Source organism: Tiliqua scincoides, chromosome 1, assembly GCF_035046505.1.
Source record: "Tiliqua scincoides isolate rTilSci1 chromosome 1, rTilSci1.hap2, whole genome shotgun sequence".
Lineage (NCBI taxonomy): Eukaryota > Metazoa > Chordata > Lepidosauria > Squamata > Scincidae > Tiliqua > Tiliqua scincoides.
Genome location: NC_089821.1, coordinates 2,566,404 through 2,585,416, shown reverse-complemented (window position 1 = coordinate 2,585,416; position 19,013 = coordinate 2,566,404). Strand labels below are relative to the sequence as shown.

General features: G+C 42.1%; 1 protein-coding gene across 1 annotated transcript in view; it reads right to left on the bottom strand.

The window, feature by feature from the left end:
* Nucleotides 1-19,013, bottom strand: part of BAZ1A (bromodomain adjacent to zinc finger domain 1A) — a 45,430-nt gene that overhangs the window by 13,162 nt on the left and 13,255 nt on the right. The window contains exons 7-18 of the mRNA XM_066614927.1: nucleotides 18,763-18,897; nucleotides 18,411-18,516; nucleotides 17,614-17,768; nucleotides 17,094-17,189; nucleotides 12,392-12,530; nucleotides 11,489-11,635; nucleotides 6,752-6,847; nucleotides 6,414-6,638; nucleotides 5,023-5,188; nucleotides 3,986-4,099; nucleotides 3,320-3,441; nucleotides 1,818-2,426 (exon numbers count right to left, since the gene is read on the bottom strand). Coding sequence (XP_066471024.1) covers nucleotides 1,818-2,426; nucleotides 3,320-3,441; nucleotides 3,986-4,099; nucleotides 5,023-5,188; nucleotides 6,414-6,638; nucleotides 6,752-6,847; nucleotides 11,489-11,635; nucleotides 12,392-12,530; nucleotides 17,094-17,189; nucleotides 17,614-17,768; nucleotides 18,411-18,516; nucleotides 18,763-18,897 — 2,110 coding nt within the window. The remainder of the gene's footprint in view (nucleotides 1-1,817; nucleotides 2,427-3,319; nucleotides 3,442-3,985; nucleotides 4,100-5,022; nucleotides 5,189-6,413; nucleotides 6,639-6,751; nucleotides 6,848-11,488; nucleotides 11,636-12,391; nucleotides 12,531-17,093; nucleotides 17,190-17,613; nucleotides 17,769-18,410; nucleotides 18,517-18,762; nucleotides 18,898-19,013) is intronic.

Here is a 19,013-nt window from a genome sequence, read left to right as displayed (position 1 = left end):
AAATTAATCAGGGAGTACAAAGTTTCTTTTGGGCTCCTTCCCTTTCCCACTGAATCATAATTTCAGATTATAATTGGATCATAATTTCTATGAATTATAGTATATAAAACTATGTAGGCTTATACAAAGTGCGAATGCCAGTCTTCACACAATATATGCAATTATTTTCTGAGATCTCAGGAAGTTTTCAGGCCTTCTCCTTTGGCTCCCGGGCCCCTTTTAAGGCTCGTGTACACCCCAGTGCACTCCCCTCTCATGAGCCCTGACTGAGTGCAGCCAGTGGTAATGCTGGGGAACCCCAGTTATCATGGGGGCAGATAAAGAGCTTCCATGGGCTGTTATCTGGCCCACTGGTCTTACGTGACACCCCTGTTAATGAAAGTGAAAAGGAGAAGAATAAAAGCATCAAACTAGATAATGTCACTTTGAATATAGTGGAAGTTTACTATTGTAGCTTGTAATACCCAATAATTGTATTCCCTCTGTTTATTTTCTCTCTAACTATACCTTATATTATCAGCAGAAAATGGCAATTAACAGGAAGAAATGGGGAAAATGTATAGGAAAATAAAACCAGACCAAGAAGGTTTAGTAATACATCTCCATATTCTGGAAGTTTTTAAGCTCAGCAACTACCAACTGAATCAGCAACTGCCTTGTGAAGAGAACAAGATGTCAGTGACACACAACTTCCTCGCTCTCATCTAGAACTATTTTTTTCCATTGATGAATTTTCTATAAGCTGTTCTGAGAGCCTTTTTGGCTGAAGAGCAGATTATGAATACTTAACAAGTGAAAATTCGAAAGTAGTGACCAGACATAGCTGACTGTGCCTGCTTTGAAAAACCAGAGAAAGCCTACAATTCAGAAACATTATTTTGTTTTCCAAAGTAGGCCATTTCCCTGGGCCATCAACATGTTTTAAACAAATTGAAGAGCTGAAATACCATTAAAGATTACACTTAAGAAAGTACATCCATCAAGCCCAGAACAAACATTAATTACTTTGCTCAATTCAGGCAAGACCAAGGGTAGTTGGTTGCTGAGTAGTTTATCACCTGGTGAGTGTCCCATGTATTTCAACTAGGACAGCCCTTCTTCTGAAACGCCAGGCTTGCAGCATGGGGATGTTCCTTGATCCAGCTATAGCAAGGCAATGTCCATGACCAAAACTGCTTTTGCAGTTTCACTGGCACCCCTTTCCAGAAACACCAGATCTGACCAGTGTAATACAGGCCCTATCCATATCTAAATTATACTGCTATAACACATTCTACATGGGGTTGCCCCTGAAAAGTATATGGAATCTTTGGCTGGTCCCGAATTCAGCAGGGCTGGTTCTCATTGGAGCCTAAGCTTGGAACCATGCCATTCCCATTTTTTAACATCTGCACTGGCTACCAATTCATTAGTGGGCTCAATTCAAGGTGTTGGTTTTGACTTTTAAAGTCTTAAATGGCTTGGAACCAAAAGTTATCTGCCCACCCATAATTTTATAAATTTTAAGGACTTTCACTTAAACAATCCCAGTTAAAATTTTGAAACAATCTCCAAGTGCTACTGCAGAAAAATAAAGTAGGAGGTCCTACCTATGGAAAAGAGCTTGCACACTTATTGTATGGAAGAGATTCAGAAATCTATGCAATATATTAACAACAGGATGGAAAATATATCACATTTCCCTGCAGAGCAAATGAACTCAGTTAAGACAAAGAACAGATTTCACAAGATATAAACAAAGCTGAACCATTTCCTGAACCGTATCTGTGGCAGTTAATGTCAGCTGAAAGGTATTCAAGAAAACCTAGAATATTTACCTAAAATATGGAATTTTTCCACAGAAAAACTGTTCAGCTGCTCACATATTCTCTGTTTTTCCTGCAAAAGAATTTCCTTTAAGGCACTCTCCCTGTGTCCTCGGGAATTGAGAGCCACGATGAGTTGGTCCAGTTGTTCCTGAGAACTGTAAAAGCACCACCGGTTTGGCTTCTTTATTGGTCGTGACACCTGTTCAGTAGCACCAACATGCAAATTTTGTTGAGCATTAGAGGTAGATTCAGTCTTCAATGACTCTCCAGTTTTAGTGGCTATCTGAAATTTATCTCCCGTATGACACTGTATACTATTCTGAAGCGTCAATGGCCGAGGCAACAACATGTCTTCTGTAAGGCCAGAAAAGTCTTCTTCTACAAATAATCCTGGAACAGAAGGGAACAGCCAGTAGCGTCGGTAGAGGCGGTCACGGCCCAAAGGAGTTATATTGGTACAGGCCGTGGCTCTCTGAATCTTTTCTGTAAGCTCCTTTTCTTTCATTTGCTGCTCCTGTCTTAAAGCTTCCTCCTCCTCTGGAGTAAGTGGCTCACATTTTTCACCAGTAGTCTCTGCTTGCCTTGCAAGATCTTTAAAGCCGTTATATCGTCTTCTTCCTTTAAGTGGCAGAAGAAAAGTGACTCAAGCACAGTACCATGTTCCACAAATAGTTTACAAGTTCATAATTATCTACAGAGGTAAATGTTTGTCTAAGAAATTACAACAGTTTCATGCAAATAGTAAAACAACCAGGTTAAACCTGCTTTTTATCTACCAATAAGTACATAATAGCCTTGTATTACACACCCAACTTGTAGCTTCAATCTCAATGTTTATTGAGATTTTATTTGGTAAAATTTATTTGGTAACTTTCTGAAAGACAACTGATTTACTAGCTTGTATCATTTTTAAAGTGAGTCCAGTCTAGTCACTGGGCATTTTAACTATCAGGTTGTGTTTGAGAGAATGACCAGTAGCCATCCAGCAGCAATCATTGTCACACTGAAGACAGCAGACCTCTATTATTTTTTGAAATGCAAGTGAGTTCTGAGAACAAGGTTAATGCCTACTTAGAACACTGCATTTACTAAACCTTTCTTCTAAGGCCAACACAGATCTTGTCTGAGGAATTGCTACAGTTGTATGAATTCTATTCCTTAACTGAAGACACCCAGATGGCACGTAACAGAAAAAAACAATGGCTAAGCTAACCTAGTAGGAAAACAAATACGCACTGCTTCACAAGTTACTACCAGAGCAATGTACATTTCATAAGTTGCGATGGATCATAACAAACTTTTGGGCCTTCAATACAAGCCAACAAAAGCTTACATAGAAATAAGTGAAGCAGCCCTAAAGATCAAATAGATCAATAGAATTATTAATCCATCTACTCAAGCTCAGTCCAATATGATGAAATTCTGAAGCTTCAACATATGTCATCCTTTAAAAACAAGAACTTACACCAATACAGATCATCATTTGGCAATGCAGATTAGCACTGATTTACCTCCTCTCTTTTTATTGGGTCCTACGTCATCTTCATCATCAGTGGCAGCATCTATGTCTTGCTCCTTAGTTTCTGCTTCTTTGCTCTCTGTGCTTGTATCAAGCTCTTCCCGCTCTTCCTCCCTGATATCATAATACAAACAGCAGAAGAGAACAAACTTTCCAGGATCAAAGAGTTATATGAAACTGCATGTGCTCAACAGACTGCAGAATATGTTCTACTGCATGTTACAAAGTTGCATTGTCCCTACCCGAGAATCATATTCGAAAGAGAACCATATTCGAAAGAACACAAAGAAGAGTTGCTATCCCACAACTGTGAGTTCCAAAGAAAATGGGTTAAGTAATGCTCAAACTTGCACATTCACTGAAGATGGAATAGATGGCTTGAGGGTAGGGCAAGCTTTAATTGCCCAAAGTCCTCTGATTTAAATATTACAGATGTATGCATACATTTAAACTTTTTCTACTTTAAAAGGTTACCCTGCCTATAGCATACAACAGGATAAGCATTTACATGAAGTGGTGTGTATGCATCATCTTCCTTTCAAATTATTCTGTAAACATCTTTTAATCAGTATGTGGTCAATTCACACTAATATGCAAGAGTAGCTAATTAAACACAAGCGTAACTACAGGTGTGAACTTTAAGTACCATTGATCATACCCAACAGATACTTCAGCTGCAGAGTTTTTCTGTTCTTCTTCCTTCAGTCTTTCCTGCTTTTCTTTCATCTTTTGTTCTTGCCCTTTTAATCTTTCTTCTTTTCTCTTGCGGATTCTAGTCAAATAGTATAATGTCAAATAGTATAATGAGCCTGCTACTTTCATCATATGGTAACCTTGAAACATTTCTTCTGATCACATCACTCCAGAGCAGGGGTGCCCAAACTCCGGCCCCGGGGCCACATGTGGCCCTCGAGGCCTCTCAATGCGGCCCTCAGGAAGCCCCCAGTCTCCAATGAGCCTCTGGCCCTCCAGAGATTTGTTGCAGCCCGCACTGGCCCAACACAACTGCTCTCAGCGTGAAGGAAACTGTTTGACCTCTTTGCATGAGCTGTGGGATGAGGGCTTCCTCCACTGCTTGCTGTTTCACGTCTGTGATGCAGTAGTGGCAACAAAGGAAAGGCCAGCCTTGCTTTGTGCAAGGCCTTTTATAGGGCTTGAGCTATTTCAAGACCATTCATTCATATAAGTTCATCTTTAATATATTCATTTATGTAAACTTATGTAAATTTATTCAAATTTTAAATGTAAATTAATTCTTTCTTTCCCTGGCCCCTGACACAGTCAGAGAGATTATGTGGCCCTCCTGCCAAAAACTTTGGACACCCCTGCTCCAGAGAAAGGAATTAAGCCCCCCACCACTGCAGGAGACCATTCTGTGTATCTGAGGACCCAGAGGCTTCTGAATCAAGACCAGAGTGGCTAATACACCACTGTGAAGTCACAGAATTGATTGCCAAGGTCTGTTCATTAATTCGAAACACATCTTTTAAACCAAAGAGATTTACCAAAATATTATGAAAACACTGTTTCAGGTAACAATGATAACTCAATCATAACTGGGTTTACGTTTCTAAGAAATGGTGATAGGCGATATAGTAAACTGGAGAACACACTTCCAAGGGGCTGCTTTTTCAACATTAGAAGCTATGCTTCTTGCAAGAATTCCAACTCAACTTTATCTTGTTTTCTGCTTACCTTGCAGCTGCAGCTTCTCTTTCTCTGCGGTGTTGCTCTGCTTTTAACTCTCGGAATTCCTGTTTTGCCTGTCGCAATACATCAACAGAATCTTCAATAAAGTCTCGAGTAGAAACAAGAGTCAGAAGCTTCCCGCAGAGGGCATGAAGAATCTTCATCTTCTCCCCTAATACAATTCATGCAAAGGTTGATATTTCATTATGGAGAATTACCAAATGCACTGTCAAGCAACCTCACTATTGGACCAAGGTCTCTCACTCTAAATCCAGAAGTGACATTTTGATTACTGAATCATAAGAACATTGGCAGGAGACAATGGTTTAGGAAGAAGAGAATAACCTTTTTTATATGCATGATTATGACTTCCAGAGTTTTGCCATCCCACATTACAAAGAGAATCTCCAAGCTATTATATAACTGCAAATGAACCTCCTGTAAAGCACTATTCTATCTCTATATAGGCTGAGATCCAACAAACTATGCAATTATTGCATACACCAAGAGGCCTTTGAACTTGAGCACCTTGAACAATAGCTCCCATGTCACACTACTTTTGAAACGGAAAGAATTTCTGAAAGCCATTTGTGACCTAGCATGGGGTCTGCTGTTAAAAAAAATTCCATTTGCCATGTCCAAGTACCTGGACACTTTTTGAAAGTAGCTTTTTTGATCCTGGACATTGATTCTTGAAACGTACTAGACAATCTCATGTGGAAGTTGAAAATGGCAAACTTCAAAGTATCATCCTTGCTCTTCTTATCAAGCAATGTTCTGCCTAGTTTTGATTGCAATCCTTCCTGGTACACCAGGCATTACCAAACACTTCCAAGTGCTTAAAAAAACAGTTTAAATTATGAGGGACCAAGCCTATGGTCACTCTGCGCTGCCAGAACTTGTGCTTAGGAGGTGTAGCATGCTTTACAGCTGTTGCAGAAGGTGATGCACCAAGGAGTGCAGCTGAACTGCTGCCATGCACCCATGGACCCAGGAAAAGCTGTGGTACTAGGAAGACAAGGGGCACACAGATTGCAGCTGGGAAGGGACACCAGTGCAGAGATCCTACTCTCTTCCTGGCCTTGATCCTCCTTCCTGGGTCTACTGGGACCTGTACCAGCAAAATTGCTGGCGCAATTCGGGCAGTGGAGGCTTACCCACAGGCAAAGAAATAAATGTTCCCTTACCTGGAGGAGACCTCTGGCCCCAGAGGATGCAACACGCACTCTAATGGTGCAGCTGCATCGATGGAGGTGGGGAGTTTAGATAGGATTGCACAGTTACGTTACTGTGCTTTAAGGGACTAAAGAATTTGTTTCTTAAGCTTGACCTGGTAAACATCACTTTCTTTGTGAGCTTCTGTTACCTAGCCTGGCAAATTCACTGGATTTTATTACCTGATGATAAGTCATACACCGAGGTGCTGGATAGCTTCTTCAACAACCCGGGATTGCTCAATCGCAACTCCATGCAGGCATCATCGGTAGCATCAAATCCCCCTCGCTTCTGGTAACGATATTTGGCGTTGGCTGATGTGACATCTGCACCTGATGCTAGGATATGGAGTCGGAGAATCTCCGAAAGAGTGCAGCTATCAAGATCCAGATTTTTCAAATTGCACCCTACGGTTAATAATAGGATGAAGCTGGATTATTCAGCTATTCACAGTGTTTAGCAATATGAAATATGCTTTTTGTAAAATAAACCAAAACAAAAAAGTGAAACCCACACATACCCTGATGTAACTGGGGCCAGGCAGCTGCCAAAGTTGCAACTGCTGATAGTGCAGATTTTGTGGGGTCTGCATCTTCATCCAAAGCCTCTGTTAAATCTTTAAGGAAATAAAGACTTTATTCTAGTGTAAATTAACACTTGCATTGGGGAGGCGAAGCAAGCCTTTTTTCAAGCAACGCAGAGACAAAACTCAGTATTCACATAAGCTGCAGCACAACATTAAAAGCACATGCTACCTAAAAGCCAGGGAAAACATGCAATGCTCAAAAAAGGCTTCTTACACTGCACACAGAGTTGACTGCGAGGGCACAAACACACACATGCAAAGGTGGTTAACTCCAAGAAATGCCGTTGCAAAATGCTCTTGCTCAGCCAGCATCCTACTACCTTCTCATTAAGAGCCTCATTACAGATTATCACGTAGTACAAGATCAACAGTGCACATCGATAAGCCAGCTCTACAGTAGCTTCAGGCAGTTTAGATGCAGCAACAGCAAGGTCCACACTGAAATTTTCACGTCATACTTTGTGCTTCTCTGAACACAAATGTGTCCCCGTTTCTTCAGGAACAAATGTGAATTAGATCCATGTGCATATATACACACATATATTTAAAAGTGTACATTGCTCAAACAATCTGGAGCACTAGCAAGCAACTGCAATCACTTGAACACACCCCTACGAAAGTTAACAAAAACATTTCCAGATTGAGGTCCTCTCCATCTTTGCTCACAGCGATTGTAGAGAGAACTTAATCTCTAAAAAGCACCACTGAATGCCCTTATACAGCTTCACTGTACACTAGTCTCCGTGTACAAAATGTAAACATATGTAGGTACCATTCCAAAAAAATAGGAACCTTAAAAGCATTTTCTTTTGATTCATGTGAATACAAGCAAATCAAAGAGTAGCCTATAGCTCAAAACTATGAACACACCTACAATACAATCTTACATCAGTTTAATGTGTATTGGGGGATTTCCATACAACAAGAGAGCCAGGGTGGTGTAGTGGTTTGGGAGGTGAACTTAGACCTGGATGATCCAGGTTCAATACCCCTCTCAGCCACAAAGCTTCCTGGGTGACCTTGGGCCAGTCACTTTCTCTCAGCCTCACCTACCTCACAGGGTTGTTGTGAGGACAAGAAGGAGGGGAGGAGCAGCTGTGTAAACCGCCCTGAGCTCTTTGGAGGAAAGGCGGTATAAAAATGTGAAAAATAAATAAATAAATAAAATAAAACAAGAAACTCCAAACTATACTGATTTCACTGTTAGACTGTATTAATATTTTCTCTGAAATCATACACCAGATAATTCTCTGTATTAAGACTGTCCAACAAATTCAAAAAGAAAAAAAGAAGCCAAAATGATGTGGTTATGGGCAAGAGTGCATCATAGCTCATTAATTCTATCATAGGCATTAATCAACGGGCGCCAGTCACGACTGCACACAATTACAGGAGTCCCCACCCCATCCATGGACATTCTGTTCCACCGCCACCACACGGATACGGAAACCACAGATACAGCAAACCCTATATAAATAGCACCCCCCCCACACACACACACACACACACACAACCTTAGTTTTTGTTTAGTAGTGCTGGAAGCAGGGGTGCTTCTTGCTTTAACAAAGCAACGTTCTTGCTGAACTGAATATGATGTGCAGAACGTTAACAGGAAGCAGAACCCCCAGGAGATACGTGGATCCACACATATGGGGGACGCTTCCCCCCCCAAGTCTCAAAACCAAAAGTGATGTTTTTTAAAGGCATCAAAAACATCACTTCCGGTTTTGACAAAAAGTTGCTTTTGACGGAAGTTGGTTTTTTGCTTTAACTAAACCGTCATTCTGAGACCTGCAGAGGCCGCAAGTGGACATACACAGCCTCCATGGGGCTCAGAATACCCTTTGGAGGTTAGGGAAACGGAGCTCTCCTTGTCCTCATAGGGTGGGAGTGGGGCGTGGGAGGCCCTCCTGTAACTATTGAGTAGTGAATCCATGGATACGGGGCCCCCGTATTGCAATGGATGAGGGCGGATCCACAGATCCCTGAAAGCAGATACCTGATCTGTTTGTACATCTTACAAGGTACTCCAAACAACTAAGAATGCTCTATTTCTGGGGACGCCTTATATCCAATATTGGTTGATGGTTAAGCATTGGAAAAATGCTGGCTCCCCTGAAACTGTTCTACTAGTTCAAGGGTGCCCAAACCCTGGCCCGGGGGCCATTTGCAGCCCTTGGGAACCTCCAATCTGGCCCGTGGGGAGCTCCCAGTCTCCAGTGAGCCTCTGGCCCTCCAGAGACTTGCTGGAGCCCATGCTGGCCCAATGTGACTGCTCTCAGTGCGAGGGTGACTGTTCAATCTCTTGCATGAGCTGCGGGTCGAGGACTCCCTCCACTGCTTGCTGTTTCACATCTGTGAAGCAGCAGCAAAGGAAAGGCCAGTCTTACTTTGTGTAAGACCTTTTTATAGGCAAGACCTGTTGCAAGACTTTCATTCAGTCATATAAGTTCCATCTCTAATGTATTCATTTATGTAAATTTATGTAAGTTTATTCCAATTCAAAATGTAAATTCTCCCCCCCCCGCCCCGACACAGTGTCAGAGAGATGATGTGGCTCTCCTGCCAAGAAGTTTGGACACCCCTGTACTCGCTGAAGGATAGATATTTGCTTCTCCCAACACTATAAAGCCATTACAAAACTAAACAATCATTTACAAAAATGATTTGCCACCACACAAGGAATTCTGAAAATCACAAACGAGATCTGAAAGGTCCCTTCTACAAGCAAAAACATATAGGCACACATTTACTCTCTCTGCTCCTCATCCCAAACCATTTCCCCTCAAGTCCCAAGAAGTTCAATGGGGTTTACAAATCTCTGGATCCAACCCAAAGTTTCTAGAATTGGAACAAGAGATCCATCAGAATGTTAGTTGATTGCAGTCTGGAAAAGTACACCTGAACCACATTTTTCTTTTGTGGGACCCTTCCACAAGTCCTCATTGCACTATACCCACAGCTGTAATTACATTGGTTTCATAAGAGAAATATAAATTACTATTTAATGAGGGGTATGCGTGCATTTAGGTTATAAAGGATGCCTCAAATAAATTCTGATAAAGCATAGCAAAGCCAAATTTGCAAACCTTTGTGGTTGCAAAGAAATATGAATTCAAGGAGAAAAATTTCTAATGCAGTTGAGCCTCTGAAACAGACCTTCATAAATGCTTAAGGCAGCAGATACCTTGTCCTCCAGACTGCAGAATTTTTGAAATATTTATTTTTTTCCTGACTTATTGCCAGATAAACAGTAATTGTTTGCTATTATACCATATACTACCATAGCTACCATACACACAAGCTGTTTTACATCAGAATAAAGTAAAATAGTGGGCAAGCTAGTAAAACAATTCATTCTATTAAATTTTTTCCACAAGTATACAACCAGTGAGCTATAACACTCCTTAGAAGAGTCTGCAAACGTTGTCATCTGCACGGATTTCCTGTTTCATTTAAGTTGTTTCCCCAAGAACTACACATCCTGAGGAGAAGCAATGCATTTCCAACAGACAGAATGTCTTACAGCCCAATCCTATGCTCCCCCCCCCCAGTGAGGCAAGCATGCCAAAAAGGCTCACACTGCATCCTGCAGGGGGGAGGGAAGGTCTGGGTGGTCTCCCCTGGGTATGGGAACTTTTGTGCCGTTGCCTGGGGGTAATCCTCTGCGATACAGAGGGGTCTGCCCAGATGTGCACTAGCAAAATTGCTGGCACAGGTCTGCGTGGGCCCCAAACACAGGATCAGATCCAGAAAGGAGTTAGAATTCAGTGGCAGCGGCTGCCACCAAACCCACCCCTTTCCCAGATCTGAGCCACCCTTCCCCCAACCCTATTGCTGCCTTCCCTCGGCCTTCTCCCACCTCCTCCGCTGACATACCTTGGTCAGTAGGTCCCAAAACAGCCACTATTATGTACAGGGCATTTGCAACCTTCCTACTGGTGCTCCAGCAGCACACACCTCTGTGCTGTTGGGAGTGCTTTCTATGACTGCCATAAGGCAGTATGCTAGTTCCACCAGTGATACAGCCCTGTATGACTGGGATGCTAATTTATGTCACACATGAAAAGCAAGCATGAGGGGACAAGGAAGCATTAACGCCTTGCGATAAACATCTTCATAATGTTCTTCCAATACCTGGCACTATCTCAGAGTCTGCTATAAAATATTGTTAGTGTAAAGCACCACAATTCTTGTAAGAACTTCTGACTTTAAGGATTGTGTACAGTCTATTCTGCAGGACATAGTTTAGTATTAACAATGCACCAAATACATACAATATTTTCTCCCCAATCCCAGTGTTTCTTTCATTGTTGATTTTTAATTGAACAGTCAATAGGTGGACAACAGTAATACTAGCCATTGAAGAAAAGGACTAGCAAAATGAGGTGCTGTTATGACAACTGATCATTTAGCTCACGCAAGTGAAAGAGCAAATATAGGACTTTGCAGTGCTGAATTAGTTTCAAAATTAGGACAAATTTATAAGATATCTGTTTGGACGGTCAGTTATTCATATGGGCCAGAACTACCACTGTAGCTTGCACCTAAAATGCCTGCTCTTTTTATACACACACAGTGCACACTGATGCAAAGCAAGGTTAATTGAAGAAAAGTTGCCATGCATGCAGATTAGTTGTTTTGTCTTGAGCAATACAGCTCAATTCTGACCTTTGGTCTCCGCATCGGCTATTTGGTCTTTGGCCACTTCTTCCTCTTCTTCAGTCATGGCTTGAAAAATGGCAGTCAGGAAAAAGAACAGCAATTCACACAGTGGGCCTTCACTGTCATTTCCTACAAGAGCTTCCTCCAAAACCTCTGCAAGTAATGATTAAGAGAAGTCCACTTAATAAATAACACAATACACATTGCAAAGATTGGAAGTAGTTCTTCTGTGCAACTGATAAATGACAAGTTATTGTACGCAGACAATTTTCAAGCAGGTAGAAAGAGACATTTACCCTAAACAATTTATATATTACAGGCAGGGGAGAGTTTAGATAGGAGCCAACCTATAAGTAAAGTTCACTAACCCCAATCCTCTAAGATAGAACACTCAGGTGCACTCCAATACCAAAATGCACATGGATCCCTATACACTTGAACGATATACAACATCCAAGCACACAAAGCTTTCAATATCAAGCATATATACCATAAACACTACGAACCACAAACTTAAGCAAACCAGCTGAACAATCCTGTGTATATTTACTCAGAAGTCAGTCCCAATGATGATTTCAGTGGGATTTACAGCCAATCATATAGGATGTGCCTCTCATGCTTTCCACAGACCCCCTGCAGATATATCAATATGCGAAGATGGCTACAAAAACGGTCGCCATGTGGTGAACGCCATCACCATCACAGAAATGCGCAAATGCAGTCTCCGCATATGGTGAGGTTCACATATATTGGAGTCATATCATGGGGACATTTTTAGTCAGTTCATGCATTAAATAGGTTCCAGGCGTAACTGAAATGCTGTCACTTTAGAAAATGAACCCAAAACCCACATTTCACAAGTACATGAAAGAGTCATTACTTAAGCCAAAGGTCAAGAAAGAAACTTGCCTAAAGTCACTCCATCAGGAAACTCATCCTGAAGATCAAAGAGTTCCCCAAAAGCATGAAGGAACTCCAAGACCATGACAGCGTCACCAAAGATCTCAGGAGGTAGTCTGGTTTTTACTGGAGTTGGAACTGGAAGTTCCTGTAATAGCAAATAAATTTAATATTTACTACATGTTTCGGTCATACATACCGACTTATAGAATTTGGCTTATGTGTCACTTTTGAGCTCACCCCTAAAGTTTAATCATACTTCTTGAAAGAATCACTAAAACAGCAGACCATGATAAGACAGAATTCAACTCCTTATAATGAAGGATATGAAGAACACAGGTTTTTATCAATTAACTGTACTAATTCAACGTACCAATAAACTGAGACTTTGCACTTTATAAAGAATATAGCTAAAGACAGACAGAATGAACTGAATGCAACACAAGTTTCTCTAAACTAAATTACAGTGCAATCTTATACATGTTTAATCAGCTACAGTCAATGCAATACAGTATACACCCCTGTATTTCTGTTTAGGCTTGCAGCATTAGTTCACTAGTTAAGAAACCAATTATTCATTAAATGTTGCAGAATTAAGGTACATAAATCACATAGCTGAATGAAATACAGGTATGCAAAAATTAAAGAGGTCTTAACTCTCTGTCTTGCTGAAAAATGTTCTTTTTCAGGAATAGTCAGTCAGTCTTAGATCACAACACCTTGCTATGAAAATAAGGAGTATCAGGGCCCGATCCTGAACCCTTTGTGCCCGCTTATGGTCAGCACACACTGCCACAAATGTGCCGTAAAGCTACCTCCAGCGCTGGGCCCATGTTCCACTGCCCAATGGTTGCCTGGACCACCAGGCAGCAGATAGAAGAGTGGGGGTGAGGGATGGGTTCAGGGGGCAAGAGGAGGGCAGGGGGAAGGTGGGGAGAGGGAGCAGGGCAGCAGGGGGCGAGATAGGTGGAGCTCAGCTCCACCGGATCCTTAGCTCCATGTTGGGCCTCATGGCCAGACACAGGACTATTCAATTCTGCACCAGCCCCAGAGCCGCTGCAGAAGCAAGTAGCCCCATTGTGGCGCTACCTCCCTTACTTGGGGAACGGGGGGGGGGGAAGTCCCCTTCTCCTAAGGAGGCAGCGGCAGCTTTTCTGAGTGGTAAAGACCAGAAGTGATTGTGAGGAGCTCCAGAAGGATCTCTCCAGACTGGCAGAATGGGCAGCAAAATGGCAGATGCGCTTCAATGTCAGTAAGTGTAAAGTCATGCACATTGGGGCAAAAAATCAAAACGTCACATATAGGCTGATGGGTTCTGAGCTGTCTGTGACAGATCAGGAGAGAGATCTTGGGGTGGTGGTGGACAGGTCGATGAAAGTGTCGACCCAATGTGCGGCGGCAGTAAAGAAGGCCAATTCTATGCTTGGGATCATTAGGAAGGGTATTGAGAACAAAACGGCTAGTATTATAATGCCGTTGTACAAATCGATGGTAAGGCCACACCTGGAGTATTGTGTCCAGTTCTGGTCGCCGCATCTCAAAAAAGACATAGTGGAAATGGAAAAGGTGCAAAAGAGAGCGACTAAGATGATTACGGGGCTGGGGCACCTTCCTTATGAGGAAAGGCTACGGCATTTGGGCCTCTTCAGCCTAGAAAAGAGACGCTTGAGGGGGGACATGATTGAGACATACAAAATTATGCAGGGGATGGACAGAGTGGATAGGGAGATGCTCTTTACACTCTCACATAATACCAGAACCAGGGGACATCCACTAAAATTGAGTGTTGGGCGGGTTAGGACAGACAAAAGAAAATATTTCTTTACTCAGCGTGTGGTCGGTCTGTGGAACTCCTTGCCACAGGATGTGGTGCTGGCGTCTAGCCTAGACGCCTTTAAAAGGGGATTGGACGAGTTTCTGGAGGAAAAATCCATTATGGGGTACAAGCCATGATGTGTATGCGCAACCTCCTGATTTTAGGAATGGGTTAAGTCAGAATGCCAGATGTAGGGGAGAGCACCAGGATGAGGTCTCTTGTTATCTGGTGTGCTCCCTGGGGCATTTGGTGGGCCGCTGTGAGATACAGGAAGCTGGACTAGATGGGCCTATGGCCTGATCCAGTGGGACTGTTCTTATGTTCTTATGTTCTTATGCCTGGGGTGCACAGGATACCACAGCAGCCGTTTTTGGCACAACAGCAGCCCCATGCTCTGGGCAGCTCAGGATTGAGCTGCCTGTCATGTCAACAACAAATTAACACGCAACTCTTGACACTTGCAGATCAGCTAGTAAGAGATCCTGGATCTAATCATTGATAATCGTTTTGTTTGAAAAAAATCTGAAGTTCAGCCTTTTATGAGGAGGCTTTAATAAAAAAAGAAGTAGATTGTTACATATAACAAATTCCAAATATCAATAAATAATACTGTACACTCCAATAAATCTAGAGCAGTGCTTCCCAAACGTTTTAGCACTAGGACCCACTTTTTAAAGTGATAATCTATCATGACCCACTAGCTCAATGGTTCCCAAACTGGTTGGTCATGACCCACCAGAATTGGAAAATCGGCTATTCCCCCTTAAAGCAAATGGCCCAGGAATTGATGTCCTGACAGCACCGCAGTGGTCACAGCGCTGCAGTGACCCAGGGGAAATTTTCTGTGCCTGGGGACATCCTGAAGCATCCTGGAGGCTCATAGCATCCTCTGCAACACTCCACGTGGCTGCAGTGACCTCCGATCTGTGACTCGAGCTCACTTCCGGCTTGCACAATTGCAAACTAGCTCCATTCACAGAACCGAGCTCCATGCAGTGGCAAGGAGGATCGCAGTTGGGGCTGTGAGCCTCCAGGAGGCTTCAGGATGCTCCCAGGTACAGTAAAATGCCCCTGGGTCCCCACAGTGCCATCAGGGCCACCTCCTTGCTCCACCTCCACAGCAACTCACAGCATTCCCAACACCCTGGAGCAGTAATTCTCAAACTGTAGGTTGGGACCCTCTAGGTGGGTTGTGAGCCAATTTCAGGTGGGTCACCATTCATTTCAATATTTTATTTTTAATACATTAGACTTGATGCTACCATGCTATGTGACTGCATTTGGGGAATTGTTACAGACCTGTCCTTTGAACAGGCTAATCTGTATATACTTTTAACAATGATAGTAAATGGGATTTACTCCTGGGTAAGTGTGGGTAGGACTTAAAACTATTCCTGCTTGATGTCACTTCCGATCATGACATCATTTCTAGTGGGTCCTGATAGATTCTCATTCTAAAAAGTGGGTCCTGGTGCTAAAGGAGTGAGAAAAACTGCTCTGGAGGAACCGCTACACTAGGCCAAAAACAGAGAGATCAAGAAAGAAATATTATCCTGTGCTTCCAAGACTGCTAGGGACCTTACATCTAGTATAAGTGTGTAGACATTTGCTAGATTCTACATTAAAATGGAATTTAAGGACTGTTTCCTGAAACTTTTACAGTCATTCCAGGTAACCAGAAGACTAAACTAGGGAGAAAAATGTGCAGCTCGGGACTTCCAGACCAGATAAAAGGCAGAAACTGGGTTTACACATCTAGGGCACACCAATTACTAGAGAAAAAAGGAAAGTGTGTCATTCTAATTTGAGGGTATGAAGATTACTCCATGCCACAGATTAGCATTCCAACTAATGATTTTATTCTGTAAACCAGGCAAAGGTGCTTGCAAAGGGTTTTTTATGTTTCTAAAACATTTTGCAACCCACTAAAAATCAGCTCATGACCCACTGATGGGTCTTGACCCACAGTTTGGGAACCACTGATCTAGAGTGATTAAGGTATTGCTTAATAGATGAATTCATTCAGTAGGTTGCCTGCTCATGATTTTATTGCAATGTTAATGAGTGAGAGCATTTCTCACTCTCTCACAATTTACACAAGGGGGGGTCAGTACTTTTACCATTGCACAGCAAAACATGATATACACCTATTTAAAAAGCAAAATAAGAGAACTCAGTTTTTTCTGTGGAACATGGACCACTAACACCTCTTGATCACACAAGCAAAGTGCACATCTAAAATGAGGCAAACCAAACAATTGCTAGACCCATAAAATCTATTTTTCAAATTACGTTTTTCATTCTAATACATATATAGGAATTACTGACTGGGAAATTAAATCATGCAAATTAAGTGTGTTTTTTGAAACAGCCAATGATTTTACTGTGTGATTTTTACTCTGTTTGTGGATCCATTAGCCGGAGATTGTGTTTTGTTCTGAACTGAAGAGCAGTATATAAATTCCTAACTAAAATATAAGACATGCCCGAGATAGCTTTCTCTAATCACAGAACAGATACATAAGAAGAAAGACAAGGGCATACAGAAAAATTCTAATAGCCAAGTCCATCAAACAGGAGACACCACCTGTCTGACGATAATGGCAAGGACGCAGGTGCACTCTTGAATGTGCATGTTGCCTACACCACCTCCTGTTTTGTTTCTCTACACATCAGACACACATCAGACACAATGAGGTAGAGCTTCAAGAACTGGGAAGAAATCAAACACATGGGTATCCTGTACAGTTCAATCGTATGCATTTCTATTCAGTAGACAGGTCCACTGTGTTCAGTGGGGCTTACTCCCTAAATCTTATGTAGGAATGCAGTCAGAGGCTTCATCGCCCATACCCAATCTGGACCATATGGTACTCATCTAATAAGCTACTTTACCTTAAGATCGTCACATTCCATGTCTTCTCTACGCTTACTCCATTGTTTTAAGTGTTCCAGGTATTTCCTTTTCTCCTCACGCAGTTTCTCCCTCTCCTGCAAATGGAAAATAATCATCAAACTACTTAAACAGAACTATAGTTTTCACTTACTGCTTTATAGAAAACTAACAGTAGTATGGCTATTAACTATTTCAATCAGTCCAAGAAAACAGTTTGGCTGAACAAGAGACATCCAATCGTTTTTGTAGCAACACATCACAACATTGCTCAATTAGGTTTGAGGTTGTGATGCAACATTTCAGATAGGGAGCCATTTATCTAAAAGGAAAGAAATGCTTTTCCCATCATTGCTGGCAGTCTACAGAAACACAAGTGTCCACCTGAAGAAATGCATTACTTTTGCTTACTTTCCCTTGTGCCAAGAGTCAACTTCCTAGCTACTTGGAACTTCTAAACAGAGCTGAAGTAGGGGACTGCCACCAAATCCAGTTACCAGGAACTAGAAAGGAATACTTGACCTTTTCTTTTTCTAGTTTGAGTCGTTCTCTCTCTTCTTTCTTCTTCAGTCTCTCTTCTTCCACAATCTTCTTTAATTCTTCCCTCTTTTTCTCTTTATCTTCTCGCTCCTTTTTCTTGGATTCTACAAAATTTGCCTTCCCTCTTCTTAATTTTTCTAATTCCAAGTACAGAAGAGAACTTATATTTAAAGCAATAACTTTTAGAACACACAAGTAGACATGCACTGTATTGTTGAATGCATCACGGGGGGGGGGGGGGCATCTCTCCTTCCTAGGGGAAAAGAGTGCCCACAGTAGCCTCCCTCTGCCTGAGCTGCCATCCTATATACACTTTCCTGGGAGGAAGTCCCACCGAATTCAATGACAGTAGCACCTGACAGAGTACGCCAACATCTACCTGGGTTGGCCTTGCTCACATCTTGTTTCCTGCCACCCGTGTCCTGAAGTGGTCCTTCAGGCAAGAAGTGATGGGGAAGCTCCATCCATGGCTTGCCTTAACAAAGACTATACTTCTGATCACTGGGTCTGCTGGTACCCTTCCTGCTAATCCCGTAAAAAAGTACCTTACAAGTGATGAGTCTCCTGTTATTTAATGGGGGAGCTACTGTCCTCACTCACAAAGTTGGAAAAGATTATTCCCATGCAAATATTGTTGAGATCTGGCTATATGACACCATGCCAGTTTCTCTTTGAATTATACCATGCTAAAAACTATTTTTGACATTTGGATTGGCTTCTCTTGAGCCAGCAGTCAAAACACAACCTTTTAACATTTAGGAATAGCTGATTGAACTTACCCATGGTCCTCATTTCTTCTCTCTCTTTTTGCAGTCTTGCTCTTTCTTTCACTGCACTGCTTGTATTTCGAGGACTAAGCTGTTCTTCTTCCACTCTGCCATCCTGCTGGAAGGTGGGGAGAGCATACAAGCACAAGATCACCAACTAACTTTTCAACAGTTTTTAAGTACAGGTTGGACCTCGGTATCCACAGGGGATCCATTCCTGGACGGACGGACGGAGTCACGCACGCACGCGCATGCGCACACGCACGCACACACACCCTTTTACAGAACTATTATTAGCTTAGTAGTACAGAATGCAATCAACTTAACACTTGTGAAACAGAGATATATATACTACTTTACTTACTGGATCATCACATACCATCTTTAGAGGCCTGCCTCGCCGCCTGCTTGAAGAACCAAGCATGAAAGTGGGTCGATCATGAGGAAAGAGGTAGGAAAGATTGTGTTCTGCTATCTTGTATTTCTCAATTGACATTGCCTTGGTAGAGAAAGATGAAAATAATAATAATAATATAATAATAATATACAGTATTTATATACCGCCTTTCTTGGTCTTTATTCAAGACTTTATTCAAGGCGGTTTACACAGGCAGG